This window comes from Leucoraja erinacea, chromosome 5 (genome assembly GCF_028641065.1).
Source record: "Leucoraja erinacea ecotype New England chromosome 5, Leri_hhj_1, whole genome shotgun sequence".
NCBI classification, from domain to species: domain Eukaryota; kingdom Metazoa; phylum Chordata; class Chondrichthyes; order Rajiformes; family Rajidae; genus Leucoraja; species Leucoraja erinaceus.
In genome coordinates, this window is record NC_073381.1 from 73,645,066 (window position 1) to 73,661,730 (window position 16,665).

General features: G+C 37.6%; 1 protein-coding gene across 2 annotated transcripts in view; it reads left to right on the forward strand.

Moving 5' to 3' along the window:
• snx17 (sorting nexin 17) overlaps window positions 1–16,241 on the forward strand; it is a 43,522-nt gene extending 27,281 nt beyond the window's left edge. Inside the window, exons 8-15 of one of the 2 annotated variants that reach the window (XM_055635906.1) lie at window positions 34–103; window positions 718–810; window positions 1,149–1,352; window positions 4,316–4,438; window positions 6,414–6,491; window positions 7,277–7,351; window positions 10,022–10,063; window positions 11,797–16,241. In XM_055635906.1, the coding sequence (XP_055491881.1) occupies window positions 34–103; window positions 718–810; window positions 1,149–1,352; window positions 4,316–4,438; window positions 6,414–6,491; window positions 7,277–7,351; window positions 10,022–10,063; window positions 11,797–11,916 (805 nt within the window). In that variant the 3' untranslated portion in view covers window positions 11,917–16,241. The remainder of the gene's footprint in view (window positions 1–33; window positions 104–717; window positions 811–1,148; window positions 1,353–4,315; window positions 4,439–6,413; window positions 6,492–7,276; window positions 7,352–10,021; window positions 10,064–11,796) is intronic. The other variant, XM_055635907.1, reaches the window with a different exon arrangement.
• The last annotated feature ends 424 nt before the right edge of the window (window positions 16,242–16,665 follow it).

Consider the following 16,665-nt stretch of genomic DNA (forward strand, 5'->3'; position numbering starts at 1 on the left):
TTGTACTGATAATACTGCTTTTTTTTTATATAGCTATTGGGATTCTGCATATGACAACGATGTTATGGAAAACAGGATTGGATTGAATCTGTTATATGCCCAGGTAATAGTGGTCTTTGTTACTAAATATATTTGCATCCCAGGGACAGAATATTTGTCATCGATATGTTTGTAAATTCAATATTACAAAATCTCATTCTCCGAAATGCTTTTTTACTTTACACTTTCCAAAATCTCATTCCACTTGAATTTAATGTGTTGATTAATACTGCACTCCATGCTATTTAATGCCATTATTTTCCCTTTAATTAAAGAAGATAAAACTTTTTCGAGCCCTTTTGCTCCATTGAGAAATTAGTTAAAATTTTAAAGTAATATAAACCAGAACAACTGAGCACCAAAATACCTCTGGATACTCTGTCCCTATGCAGTAAGACTTGAGAGCCATGTTATACTCCTTTAGAGGAACATTCTAGTTAACTTACAGGATGTGATGAAGCAGAATAGTCAATGTAATGCCGAACATATAACTAATGAATCAAAAATTAAAAGGTGTTAGAAACGTAGTATCTTTCAGCTAGTCTTGCTGAAGCGTAATGTTTTTGCATGTCATCAAAGTCACAAATTTTCTAGTGTGATAGCTTAAGTTAAAATATTGTCTGCTTATCAAAAATAGGACTACTTTTTTGATTAATTAGACAAATTCTTATGTCACAGACAGTGGCTGATATTGAACGGGGTTGGGTCCTTGTCAACAAGGAGCAGCACCGACAGTTAAAATCACTTCAAGAGAAAGGTTCAAAAAAAGAGGTGAGTTGTACTATATGGAATATGGATATGTGGAGTGGGCATGAGAAAAAAAGAGCCGACACAGAGTTCCATTTATTTTTTTTGACATCATATTAGTATCGTTATATTTTTAATCTACTTGTAGATTTGTTTAAATGTATGACTATCGAGGTAGATTTCACAATTTTCCATATAAGATTAGCAAAAGAGTATAGAATTAGAAATCGCCTTTTAGTTGGAAATTGGTAAGCAAATAGGAGACGGAAAGGAATGTAAAAAGGACGTTATTTCTTCTTTCAGTCTTAAAAATATGTAAATAGGCTAGCTATGAAGATGTAAATTATTGTGTTTCTGTGCAGTTTATCGGCCTGGCACAAACACTGAAGTATTATGGATACATCAAGTTTGATCCGTGTATCACTGATTTTCCAGAGAAAGGTTGCCATGTAATAGTCAGCGCTGGCAACAATGAACTGAATTTTCATGTCAAGTTGCCGAACGAACAAATCAAAGAAGGCAGTTTCAAGGTCACACGCATGAGGTGCTGGCGTGTCACTTCCTCAGTGAGTATGATGGAAAAGTTTTGATAAATCTGAATCATTCATTGTTGAAATATTGATACAATACAAGATTCTACACTTGATACTAAAATTTTAATAGCCTGAAATTTGTTTTCAAGCATTTAGGACATTTGTAGGTCATTTTAAAACACAATAAACCCTCATTTTAATGTACCATATGGGGGAGACTGCTGTTAGTGCTGATTATTCATTATAAATTAGTATGAAGTTGAAACAACAAACTGCAGATGGTTAATACAAAAAATTGAGACAAAGAAAATAGGTGCAGAGGGAGGCCATTCGGCCCTTCGAGCCAGCACCGCCATTCATTGTGATCATGGCTGATCGGCCCCTATCAATAACCCGTGCCTGCCTTCTCCCCATATACCTTGACTCCACTAGCCTCTAGAGCTCTATCTAACTCTCTTAAATCCATCCATTTGGCCTCCACTGTCCTCTGCGGCAGGGAATTCCATAAATTCACAACTCTCTGGGTGAAAAGAATTTTCTCACCTCAGTCTTAAATGACCTCCCCTTTATTCTAAGACTGTGGCCCCTGGTTCTGGACTCGCCCAACATTGAGAACATTTTTCCTGCATCTAGCTTGTCCAGTCCTTTTATAATTTTATATGTTTCTATAAGATCTTCCCCTCATCCTTCTAAACTCCAGTGAATACAAGCCTAGTCTTTTCAATCTTTCCTCATATGACAGTCCCGCCATCCCAGGGATCAATCTCGCGAACCTACGCTGCACTGCCTTAATCACAAGGATGTCCTTCCTCAAATTAGGAGACCAAAACTGTACACAATACTCCAGATGTGGTCTCACCAGAGCCCTATACAAGTGCAGAAGAACCTCTTTACTCCTGTACTGAAATCCTCTTGATGTGAAGGCCAACATTCCATTAGCTTTCTTCACTGCCTGCTGTACCTGCACGCCAACTTTCAGTGACCGGTGTACCTCCCCCTTACCTAACCTAACCCCATTGAGATAATAATCTGCCCCCTTGTTTTTGCCGCAAAAGTGGATAACCTCACATTTATCTATATTATACTACATCTCCCACGCATCTGCCCACTCACTCAACCTGACCAGGTCACCCTGCAACCTCCTAACATCCTCTTCACAGTTCACACTGCCACCCAGTTTTGTGTCATTATTTGGTTTGGTTATATGTTTGGTCCATGTCCATATCCATGTTTGGTCACGGATCAATAATTCAAACAAAGTGCTGGAGTAACTCAGCGGGTCAAGCAGCATCGCTGGAGAACATGGATCAGTGACGTCGGGACTCTTCCTCGGTCTGATTTTGTCTGCTGAGTTACTCCAATCCTTTGTGTCATTTCACCTAGGCGCTAATGCCACTGGTCTGTATCGGCAAGCCCTTCACCGGTTCACGCGGTGCACCTTGCAAGTCGGGGGTGACGTCGAAAGCCGGGGCTCGAGACAGTGCAAGCCTGGGGTGGGTCAGCAGGTCCATCCACAATATCTGAAATCCGTTAAAATACAGTCCGTTAAAATGAGGGTTTACTGTAATAAAATTAATGATTCATTTAAACTTTCTGACTCGTGTCACTTAACCTTTTTGTGTTAGCATTGCCTCAATTATATCTGGTCTTTTTATTAAAAACGTGTGAAAGAGTGATATTTTGATGCAATGCTGAGATGTGCAGGACGGGTCGGCAAGCCTGTGGCTAGTACAGGGATTATGCCCAGATGCAGATCTTGGACTCTAATTTAACTATAAACTACGTTACTTATATTACTTGCAATATATCCTCCATTGTTTTACTGTAGATGATAGTTAATTTTATAGCTTTATGTACATATTACTTCTGCATGCTTTATGTTTGCCCTCTGGGCAAAAGCCTAAGAAGGGGGATGTAGATCAAACAGTATTGCTGATTTGATCTGTGTCTGGTTTTGCTGCTGACCTGATCCATAATCCATGTCCGGTTTCCACACTGCCACCTGTTGGAATGCGGGCAGCCATGTTTGGTTATATGTTTGGTCCATGTCCATATCCATTTTTGGTCATGGATCAATAATCCATGTCAGCAGCAAAACCAGACAAGGATCAAATCAGCAACACTGTTTGATCTACAAGATGGTCATGCATAATTTCTATAGTTGCGACAAATCTAAAATGAAAAGCAAAAAATTGTGTAAATACTCGGAAGATCAGATTGCAACTGCGGAGAGATGTAGTTAATTTTTCAGGTCATGCCGTCAAAGACCCTTCATCAGAACTGGGAAAGAAAATAAATTTGATAAATTGTAGCGGATAGTGGAGGAAGTGGGCACTTGTGTTAAGATAAAACTGGGATGACGTTGGGGACGTGTTATTGAATGAATGGGAGCAATACCGTTTTTATGTTTTAGTTGTGTGTTAATGGAATTATTGCTTTGACTTTTTAAAACCATATACTAATCTTTGGCAGTGAAAACATTGCGTAGGTGTCAAAGATCCAAGTTAGCATTGGCTTAAAACATGGAACAGTCCCTTCGACCCACAGTGTCCTAGGCATTGACTATGCCAGGTTAAACTAATCTCCTCTGCCTGCATGCCTGGTTTTAATTTCCTCTAAAGTAATGTTCAAGGTTATTTTGGAAAATTTGCTGACGTACATACATTTAGATATGGATTTGAATTGAGATTTAGAAACCTAGAAACGAGGTGCAGGAGGAGGCCATTTGGCCCTTTGAGCCAGCATCGCCATTCATTGTGGCCATGGCTGGTCATCCACAATCGGTAATCCATGCCTGCCTTCTCCCCATATTCCTTGATTCCGCTATCCCCAAGAGTTCTATCTCTCTTTTAAATTCATCCAGTGAATTGGCCTCTACTGCCTTCTGTAGCAGAGAACTCCACAAATTCACAACTCTCTGGGCGATTCACAACTCTCTGGGTGACTTGTTTTAGACTCCGTGGACTTTTTTATTTGTAACTTATTTTAAATGTTAGCAGGTACCACTGGCAAATGGCACAGCAAGCAGCCCAGGAAAAACTGAGACCAAACTAGAATTGGCTTTCGAATATCTGATGAGCAAAGACCGACTCCAATGGGTGACAATTTCTAGCCCCCAGGTAAAACATATGGTTAATTTTGAGTGACTCATCAGTAAAACTGAGTGAGCTGATTATATTGTGTACACTTAATTGTATCACAGAACTCTGGTGATATAAATGTACATTTTCTAATCTGCATTATTGGGTACCGTGGTTGTGCTATGATGAAATTTTATATTTTTTCAATAACTAAAAGCATTGTCATTTTGTTTTGTTGGCATCAAAACTAACCACTCGCTCTTGAGCCCTCTTGTCACTCCCATTTATATCTGACTTCTTCCTCGAGCATCCTCTCTGGTATTTTGAGTTTTTTCCTTCTGATTGTGAATGAATTTTAGAACAGCTATTGGGTTCAAGCTACAGGTTTTAAACTTTAAAAAAACCATATTGGTCATTCCTAACCTTTTCAATCATTGGAAGTCTGGTAAGGATTCAGCCAGAATGATTTGTTAAGGAATCTAAATCAGAAAAGACAGTGGTATATATTTCTGCAATAGAGATTAGAAATTCTGATGAAAGGAGTTGCCAAAATTTCATCAATACGCAACAATAAACTGAGCCCTTAGTCTTAGAATTTCCCCTAAAAAGCTTCATTAGGAATTTCATGGGCATGGATTTTGCATTGGGTAAGAGTGCTGCTTTTTGATGCTGCATTTTAGCAAATCAAAAATATGTTCCAAGAAATGCTCACAAAATTGACATGCCCTGTTTCATAGTAGTTCATAAACATGGAATTGTGGATATTCACAGGAGGTATTTAGCCCAACTTTTCTTGCATAGATGCATGGATTTTTAACTAATCTGACTTCCCAATTTTTTTTTTTTGTTCTGATCTTATATTGTTACCCAGTGTGTATTTAAAAATCACTTGGCCACACTCTCAAGTAAGTATTCCTTATCTGACTGGAAAGCTTTTATTAAGTGGGTTTGAGTGAATGATATTGTACTGGCACCAGTCATTAACTGGACAAGAATCATTTGCTATTTCCAGCAATCTTCAATTCATCAGTATTCCTCAAAGTTGGGCCAGCTTCCCAGAAGCTTAGCAATTAACCGTTTTGGATTTCCGCTGAGTCAGTTTGTTTGAAAAGACAAATTTTTTTTCCTACAACATCAGTCACTTTTAAAGGTAAATGAACTTCACACAGGCTTCTACTGTTAATTTGGACCTACCAGTATGTAGAACCAAATTTTCTACATTTCATCTTATGCCAGGAACTGGATGAAATCTTGGCACTTTCAGACATCATAGCTGAGAATAAGAATCAAATATTGTGGCATTAAATTGCCTTTCTTAATGTAGCACCTTAATACTCAAATAATTTTAATCATGGAGTATAGCCTGGAAACTCTTTTTACCCCAGTATGTACGTATACTATTTCCATTTTCCTAATAGATTTTCACTAGATTTCTATTCAATGGCATTTCAAATATTAATCTGAATATTACCCTTCACTGACCCTTTTAGTCAATGAGTTTAATTTAAACTGCCATCTACCCCAAAAAAATCTCAAATCCATTCGTTCTCATACCCCTTGCCTCCAAATGTATACCCTCTTGTCATAGATGCCTCTGTCAAGAGAGAAATGGTTCTACTCTTCCTCTCGCTCTTTCAATGTTATGTACCTCACTTGGGTCACCCTCAACCTTCACCATTCCAAAGAAAACAAATACATCATATCCAGTTTCTGCTCGTAACTGAAATACTCCAATCCAGCCAACATCCCTTGCACTCTCTTCAATGCGCATTGTACCTGCTGTGTAGCAATCAGAATTGCAGACCATCCTCTAGTTGTGGCCTAATTAGTGATTTATGCAGTTGCTCCATAATCTACCTTCTGTTGTATTCAATGTCCAGGCTAATGGCGGTAAATACCTGAGATGCCTCTTAAACATTTAACATTATTATGTTTAATTTTTTGAAGATTTATTTTCCTTGTAACATAACATAATAGAGGCTGTGATCTGTTCTGACTGCTGTTTGTTTATTAGGCAATAATGATGAGTATCTCTTTACAAGCAATGGTGGATGAGCTCATGGTAAAGAAATCAGGTGGCAATATAAAGAAGGTAAATTCAAAAAAAATTTGAATTGTGAGGCCTAAAACCTGTAAGCTTTTGATCTGTACTTTTGAAATATTTTGATACAAGCAGTGATGAATGTGCATTTGTTGGATCCCAGCAGCCATGTTTAACCATAATTCAGTTAAATCAATTTCTCTGAAGTAATACTTTTAAAAATATATCCTGGCTTTTAGAATTTTGATTCATACAATGCGTGCGTAGATAGTAAAACTGAAATTTATTACCCATTCCTTTGTGCCCGTGGGAAATTGGTGAGTGACATGCAACATTCCAGTACTTCTAATTCCAGTATTCAAAGTCCACATCAACTGTCAAACATCTGTTTGCATTAAACTCATTTTATTCTCCCCACACTTGCATCAGCTTCCTCCAGATTTTACACTGGGACAATTTACAAGTTAATTAATCAACCAACTCGCACAATTTGGGGATGTGGGAGTAAACTAAAGTACCTGGACAAACCCTACAGTCATGGGGGGAGTATACAAATGCACACAGTTGGTATTGAAGGTCAGGATTGAACCTAGTTCATTGAATCTATGAGATAGCAGTTCTTCTATATGCACCACTGGGCTGCATCATTAAACAGCCTTTGTTTAATAGGGAAGTGCTGTGGCAATGCATTTTGTAGTTGGGTGTAATAGTTTTTTTGATGCCAATACTATCCTAATTGATGTAGAGCTTGATTTGAGCAAGTGCTATGTTTTCCATCAGAATGAACAAGTTTTTCTGTGTGAATCTTCATCTAACATTTTATACCCGATCTGCAGATGCTGAAGAAGAGAATAAATGGTGCGCTGCATCGATCAGACAGCCAGCAAGCTGTGAAGTCCCCTCCACTACTGGTTAGAATATTTACTTTGTAGTTTTATTTTCAAGTTTGAATTGAATGAGTAGTCAATGAAGTGGTTGTTGGATTCACTGGAAAATTTACAGCTGCCTTTTCTATTCTGGTATATTCAACCAATGTAAAGCATTAATGTGCACTGCAAAAATCTGATGACAAAAATCAGACTCTTGCCCCATTTTGCATGTGGTGTTCCTTCCTGAATCTGATCAAACATTGTAATATTGAACTTGATTGTTTTTTCTCTCGATTCCTCTGCTTTTCAAAAAAAAAAGCAAGTCTTTTTTTTACCTCTCTGCCATCCCTAACAGAAAGTACTGGTAAAATGCAATATAGTTCTTGGTACATGGATAGGAAAGGTTTAGAGGGATATGGGCCAACATGGCAAATGGCACTAGCTTAGTTGGGGTGTCTTGGTTGACACAGAGCAGTTGTCCCAAGGACCTATTTCCGTGCTATGACTCTGAATTTGAAAATTCTATGCCAAATGTTCTCATCCATCCCCAAGAGGAGGGGTGTGTGTGTGTACGCACAATCATTTGTTTACATTTATCTGATCGTTACACCATGAGGAGCACAGAAACAAATTGTTAAAATATAGTACTCTATATAAACTCCATATTGGTTTTCGATCCAGTATCCATCTTAGCTAGAAAGTGTGCACATGACCAATCTTGGAACAAATCATTTGTTCATGTAACTTGTGATCTGGTTTGAAATGGTTAAGTCCATGGAGGTTTTGGCCTTAGAAAGGATTTGGGATTAAAAAACATGGAGGTTTTGTTGTAACTGTACAAGGTGCTGCAATATTCTTTGCAGTTTTGATCCCCTTGCCCAGGAAAGGATTGGTGGCCGTCCAGAGGAGAATCGCTAGGCTAATTCCTGGGATGACAGGGTTGTACAAACAAACAAGGAGAGACAAATTGGGTCTGTATTCCTTGGACTGCAAAATAATGTGTGCAGATTTAATTCAAACATAAGGGGACCTACCAGGGTACATGTTGAGATGTTTCCTCTTGTGAGAGAATCACAGACAAGGGGACCTGGTTACAAGATGAGTGTCAGCCTTTCAAACTGAGGTGCATGGAAATGTCTTCTTTGTAGGTAGTAAACCTTAGGAATTATGTTACTCAAAGGGTGGTGGAGGCGAGATCATTAATTTTTTACCGTGGAAATAGTTAATTATTTGAAAGATTGACGACTATGGAGATCAGGCACAAAGGAGTAGTTGAGGCTTGAACTTGGTGGGTCGCCTACTCCTGCTATTTTCTTAGTCATGCAGTGTGGAAACAGGCCCTTCGGCCCAACATGCCCATACTGACCAAAACATCCCATCTACACTAGTTCCACTTGCCTGCGTTTGGCCTAAATCCCTCTAAACCGGTCCTATCCCTGCACCTGTCTAAAATGTTTCTATCGATTCTTAAACTTTGAGATAGTCCCTGCCTCAACTACCACCTCCGGCAGCTCGTTGCATACACCCATCACCCTTTGTGTGGGGGGGGGGGGGGGGGGGGGGGGGGGGGGGCAGGATGTTGTCTCTCCTCCCTGGTTCCAGGGTCCAGAATATTATGGCGAAGGTCAAAGTTGGCAAGGTTTGGGAACTCTGCTTGCAAGAGATGTTGATGTGTTGTTCAGGGTAATGGAGGAGGCATATTTCAAGTGACACCCAGCTTGGTGGTATAGTGGACAATGAGGAAGGATATCCAAGTTTACAGAAGGATCCAGCTCGGTTTGAAAGGGCCCAGGAATGGCAAATAGAATTTAACTCTAACGAGTATGAGGCATTGCACTGTCGTATGCCAAACCTGGGCAGGACCTACACAGTAAAAGGTAGAGCCCTGGAGGATGTTCCAGAACAGAGATCTGGGAGTACAGATGTGCAGTTCCCAAAAGGTAGCGAGTCATGTGGACAGAAGGTGGTGAAGGTGTTTGACACACTTGCCTTCATTGGAAGTGTATTGAATACAAAAGTTGAAACTATCATGATGCAACTGTACTAGTCATTGGTGACACCACACTGCGCGTAATGTCCAGCCATACGATTGATGTTATTCAGTTGGAAAGGATGCAGAAACGATTCATCAGAATGTTACCTGGGCTTGCGGGCTTGAGTTATAGGGAAAATTTGGATAGGTTGGGTCTTTTTTCTGTGGAACGTAGGAGGCTGAGAAGCAACCTTATTTGGGTGTACAAGATCACAAGAGGCATGGATAAAGTGAACGCCCATTCTTTCTCCCAGGTAGACGATTCTAAAGCTAGGTTTAAAGTTGAGAGGAGAGATTTAAGAGGGACCTTAGGGCAACTTTAGAAGAATAGTTCAATAATCCATATCTGGAATGAGCAGCCAAAGGAAGCTGTAAACACAGATATAATTACGATTTAACACATTTGGACATATATAGAGATTAGAAGGATTTAGATGGCTATGGGCCAAATTCAGACAATGGTAAGCTAGCGTGCTAACATAACGTCAAACATTATCTGCATATAGACCTGACCTTGTAAGAATGTATTAAGGATCACTGATGGATCAACTTTTTCAGAATCCTATCTGTTGGTAATCCCTTGGAAGGTAATTGTGGCCTCCATATTACTGTTAACAATTAAAATGTATTAAAATAGTGGAGGAACAATTTCAAATTGCTTCATACCATGTGTTTCTTAGGATTCACCCGAATCAAACAAAGATCCTATTGTCAAACTCTCGGTAAGCATAATTATTCATTCCGTTTTAAAATGTTTTAATTTTATCTATGTAGAAGCATTTGAGCACTTTCATTTCACCTCGTCTGAACTGAACAAATTTCTGTCAACATGTAGCGTAATGTAAAGGATGTTAAGTCTGAAGAAGGGACTCGACCCGAAACGTCACCCATTCCTTCTCTCCAGAGATGCTGCCTGTCCCGCTGAGTTGCTGCAGTAATCTTAAGTAATCCTCTGTTTGCTGTCTGGAAATGGAATGCTAGATATTATTAACCAGCGGTTTATGTCCCAGATGGTGCAATTGCAATGGATAATGATAATGCCATCATTCACTGATTACCATGTGTAATTTAAACTACTGGATTTCTATGCTTGTGCATAATTTGACATGCAATCCAATAGTTTCCGGCAGTGATTTAACCCATCCACCCAGAGAGTTGTGAATTTGTGGAATTCTCTGCCACAGAAGGCAGTGGAGGCCAATTCACTGGATTAATTTAAAAGAGTTAGATAGAGATCTTGGGGTTAGTGGAATCGGGGGGGGGGGGGGGGAAGGGGAAGGCAGGCATAAGTTACTGATTGTGGATGATCAGCCATGATCACATTGAATGGCAGTGTTGGCTCGAAGGGCCGAATGGCTTCCTCCTGCACCTATTGTTTGTATGCTGTGCAATGTTCAGCTCTTTATTGGGTTATTTATATTAGCTACTCTTGCTGAAATATGTAGCATGTATAAAGAAGAGAGGAGTGATGGATGGATGATGCCAGGTGGGGGAGGAGTGGTTGGAACTCGGAGGCTGCTCTGGGATGGGAGGAAGCAAAGAAATGTAGGGGAGGTGGAACTGGGGGAGGGAAGGTAAACGTGGAAACAAGCTGAATGAGCAGTGACCAAAGCCACAGATGCTGAAATCCGATATAAAAGCAAGGTGCGAATGGAATTCATTTCATATGAGAGATAGGCAGATGGAACCATAGAGATTAGTGAGTCTAGTAGGTGGTGTTTGGCTACAAGGTGGAGTACTGGAATAATTATATGAAGGCATAGAAAATGCTGGGATTGTTCTTTCATATATAAAAAAGGCAATGGCCAATCTTCACAGAAGGATTCAACAATGATGGATTTGAAAGAGCAAGAAGGAAGTGATTTGCTTTTGTCTGATGAGCAAAGATCACCAATAAAAGTAATTTAGAAAAGTTTCATGATTATAAATGAATACGTTTCATAAACTAAATGGAAATTCCATAGAGGCTTCCAAAAGGTAATTTTGGGTGGTAAATAGAAGATTCATATGCAAGGTTATGCAAGGGGGGGGGGGGGGGGGGGGGGGGGTAAGGCTGAGATGCATGACTAAATTGGACCGACCTTGTCAATGGCCAGGAAAGGTAGATGGAACGCATAGCTAACATGAATTATGAATTAATATTTGCTGATTTTGTTTTTTGTTCGAATTTTGATTATTTTTTAAAAAACCTATCTTGGATTAGAACCTGCTGCTGTGAAAATTTGGACTCCAAATTGATGAGGATGCATTTCAATTCACTTATGTCTAGCTCAAAGATAAGAGAATGCCATGAAAATTCATTACACGCCTAATTATATGTGCAGTTTAGCACAATTTCTGTCATATGTCTGAAAAGAAATACTTTTAATAGTATTGCATTTTAACTGGTTCTTATCAATTAAAAAAAATTGTGTTTTATGCATTTTTTCCCCTTCCTCATCTCGACCTTTTGCAGAGTAAACTTTCTTCTGTGAGCATCCGAGGGATCAGCACTTCTAATTCCTCTGGTGACATCAGTGCTAATAACCTCCACGGTAACTATGCCTTTGAGGGAATTGGTGATGACGATTTGTGAAGTCTGTCAAGAGAACAAATCTACTCGGCTGGGGGAGAAACCAAAATCTTGCACTTGCATCTGATCAGTTTGCACTGAATCGAATCGGAAAGATTGAACCCCGACTGCTATTATGAAGATGCCATCGTCGGTTGTGATGCAACCAAGAATCAATGTTAGTCATGATTTTTATAATCATGATTAACACCAAATTATCGTTTCCTAGAGTATTTTGCACAATGATTCAAATTTGTTGAAAATCTATAAGATCCTCGTTTACACAAATATCAGTTGAATTTAACAGTATTTTTTAAAATGTCTGAAATCAGTAGTAGCAGTGTGTTCAAAATGGAGCTAACTTCTAATGTTAAATTTAAGGATAAATGACAAAATTAATGTGTTTACAGAGCAGAGTTTTGTAAAATATCCCGTAACCAACCCATAGCATCCACTCATCGTGGATACAAAGCATTTTTCTTAGATAGCTGTCCACCACATTGATTATTTAGGTGTGAAAGCTCAAGTATCCAGTTGCAGAGAAAACCTCATTGGTCATTGTATGGCAAAATTACTACACCTAGTTCTCAATTGCCTTATTTCAGTGCAAGTTTAATATTGTTTTGCTATTTCTTTATTGTATTGCCGTTATCTAATGTTAATGTTTTATGACTCGTATTATCACCTTTCCATCTATATAAATATATTAAGTGTTTCAGCAGAATACTATATCTATAAACCTATAATTTAGTGACCTGGGGCTATTGTTGCAAGTTAAATCTGATTAATTTCACTTAATTTTGATCCAGCACTCAACTTTGATTGCAGAACATTGGAGGTTGTTTTAAAAAAAAACTTGTTCATTCATGGGGCAGACCAGTATTGAAAGTAAATCATTAGTAAGGGTTATTTTAATCCTCCCAAGTGTTTTCCCTATTATCGTGCCCTAATCATGTTTGTACAATATACACAAGGTACATGGAAAACCAAACTAATTTGATCACAATTTTAGCAGAATTGTAACAGCTGAAAGGTACTGACCAAATATTCATATTCACCACAGCCTTGCCACAAGCAAAACTTGTAATTCTGTTGAAAGATTGCTTTGTACTTTTGCCAGTGAAAGTCCTAAAGAAGGTTTAATTAACTTGCCTAAATATTAACCATTTTTTATAAATCAAAGGTGCAAAGTGTTTATTGGCTTTTTGTTTTCTGGTATTCTGGTCAAAATTATTTGTTTTTGAAATACGTCTGGATTAGACATCATCATAGACTGCGGCTGATTATTTAAAAAAAATACCCCAAAAAACAAAAAATACTAAACACTATGTGATGTTGTAATATGGTCACTTTCTCGGCATTATCCTTTTTAATACTCAAATATAAGAATTGTTTATGGAGAGCTTGAGTTTATGCCATCTTTTGAGTTAACTTTAGCTGGGTGAAATCTCAGAAATATGTCAGGATATTTCTGTGGCAATAATATTGTACAATAGAGTTGTCTCTTAAAGTAAAAAAAACTGCAGACACAAGGAACTACACATGCTAATTTACCGAAAAAGACAGTGCTGGAGAAGCTTGAAGGGGATGGCTGGATGACCTTTTGGGTCAGGACCCTTCAGATTGTAGTAGCGGGGAGGAATTAATTTCCATGTTTCTGTCTTTCATCCTTGGAGATCTGGTAAAAGAGAAGCATCTTCCGTGAGGCCCTTCCACTGAAGTTGCAACAAGCAAGTAGAAAAATGCCGTTTCAAATTTCTGTCCCCGCCATTATCCCATAATACTTTAATCATCCACATTTGATATCGGCAATGGATCGATGTACTTTCCAATAGTTATTAAAATTACTTAATTTAGATTTCCTTGGGTTGTATTCAATCTCCATTGCTGCAAATCAGGAGAGTAACAAGTTTTACCAAAAAATTGAGATCCCTTGTTGTTTAAGTTGGTTCGCAAATGCAATAGATTCTTAAAATATTTTTGAACCTTAACGGTTGGCCATGAAGCTACCTGCTTCCACTTTTGATAATAGCGTATTGTTGTAGTTATGTTAGTCATTCCTTTACAATTGTAAATATTACGGATTTAGTATTTGAAACATTCAGTAGTGGAAGTTCAATGCCTTGTATATCCTGTTTTTATTTCAATTAAAACATCTGCAAATGCTTAATGTAGCATTTATACATGGGAGTCAGCAATTTTAATGCTGTATTTAAAATTGCGATCCTTTGGGACTAAATTTTGGGTGATAAATGGTAGCCTAATTGTATAATTAATTAACTTTGGAGATGCAAGAAAGCATTCCAATTTGGGTATGTAGAACCTGAAACATGTATAGAGAGTATAGTTGTGATTGTTATTGGTATGTATGGAGGGCTTAAGCAATCAAACGTGTGCTAGGCCCATAATTGTAGTCTCTGTATTTATGCATATAATGTTGAAAGACATATAATTAACTTTCTTAAAGGAGACCTTTTAATGAGGTGAATCTCCATTAGTTATTTAAACAAGATATTTACAATTATCTAACATGATTAGACATGCATTCATATACTTCTAATATTCCCTGCAAAGTGCATGGTTATTCTGAGGTACTTAAGGAATGTCCTTTATTCTGTATATTGAAACATCTGTTTTCATTGCCATCTATAATATATATAAACTAACTATTTTTGTACTACAGAACGTACAATTCTTTATTTTCAATTTCCATAAACCCAAAACAGTTTGGGCAAAATGCATTATGTACAATGAAATATGTCTGCATTATAAACATGAATAATTATCACATTATAGCACCTTAAGTCAGTTTGTTTGAAAAATTTGATCTATATTATTTAGCTTTGTCTACATGTATCCACTGTCATTTGAGTGTCTCCTTTTTAAATGTTGCAAGATTTTTTTAAATTAATTATACAATGGTTGAACTTAAATACCAGCATGTACACCACTGCTCATTAAGATTGGTTTGATGTCAGTGTGAATCCACACTTGTTAGAAATTTACTGAAGACAAGGTGCATCTGAGGGTCCTGCATTTTTTTCAGAAATTTACTTTTATTGTTTTAAAATCTTTGTTCATAAAGTAGTTGAAAAATTGTTACAGTAACCATTTAATCTTGTCACTTTATAAAAAATATGAGATCATGCATAACATTAAATATTTCAGGAATGGAATAAATTTGGAATTACATTGACAAATGTTTACTATTTTGCTGCCTGTGCCTCCCCCTTGTAACTGAGGAGTCTTCATTACTGTGTTAAACTCTTTCACTACCAAATAAATCACCCTACTTTTTTTAAGGGTTCAAAATCATACCGCACATTTTAAAAGCCTCCCCTCTCTAATCAGGGTCATCTTGTATTAACATCTTGGCATAAGATGTTTTGAAGTCTTCTTTCAAAAACTTTTGGATACAAAGTGCAAGCCAAATGTTGCAGTTTTGAAGCACTTTACAAGTGACCTTTTTACAGTTTAAACTGACCATAATGCTTAAATTGTAAGGCACTTGTTTAAAATCCTTGCACGTATTGGATAGCCAGTGCTAGGGTGCGTAATGTTTAAATGAGTCGGTTGAAAATTATGCTGTGAATTTGCCAATCATGTCATGAGCTTAGTCCAAGAATCTGTCATTGTCGCTTTTGCTGTTGAACATAAAATTCTTTCCAATATCCTCCATTCTACTTTTTGATAGAAACAATGTCCAGTCTTAAATAAATATTAGAATTGAAATATTTTGATTTCATCAAAGCAGATAGGAAAAAGTAAGAAACCATTTCCAAAGACCTTTACTATATTCACGCAGCCTGCAGCTATAATCTTAGCTGTGATAGAAGTTGTACCTGCGATCGAGATATCTTTTGAAGAATTTTGACTCTTAATTTGAATTAAAGACTGGTACACCTTGTTGACAATAGATCAATTGAAATATTGTACATTTGATAACTGGAATCATATCGATTAGTGTTTGAATCTTTCAGTGTTTGCATGGCCTATATATGAATTTCTCGTCACTTTTCATGATAAGATTTGAAGTTTCCTATTTTTGCCATTTGTTACTCACCTGATGCCATTATAAGATTTAATACTTGGATCATGTTACACTAAATGGTATTGTTCTGCCATGTTTAACCTTGCTGTCAGACTGACCTTATGACTTAAGTTGCTTATTTTCTTCTCAGTACCCTGTAAATGCACCTTAATGCAACACTAATTGCTGAGTGTGTACTATAGCTTGTTTTCCTGTATGTATCTATACCAGCAGAAATCTGATGAGCAGATTTAATTTTTATATTAAATATTAAAAAGCTTGAAATGTATAATATGCAAATAAAACTATTTTCATAATGTGATTTTATTTGAGTATTTGCTTTTCATCGGTATATAATAGGCCACTCATTGAAAATAACTAAAACACGATTCAAATTAACCATTCCCCTTGCATCATGTAATGAAAGATATTTTTCGGATATAGCTTTTTCCCCACAGGAAACCTGTTGTAAATGCAGGGGAATTGTAGCAAGCTCACATAGGAGCCAAACATGGGATATGGACAAGGGAGCTACCAGTCTGGGCGAACCAGGCTATCGGTGAAGAGCTCCCAGTATGATTGGAACTTACATATTCATTTGGTATTTGAATTTGGCTTTCATCCAAAGACATATTTTGAATGTTGTGTGTTCCTTCATAAAAGCAAAATGTGTGAAAGATTGGTACAGGTGCACAACCTTTTATCCGAAGATCCAAATAACGAAAACCTCCGAATAGCGACAT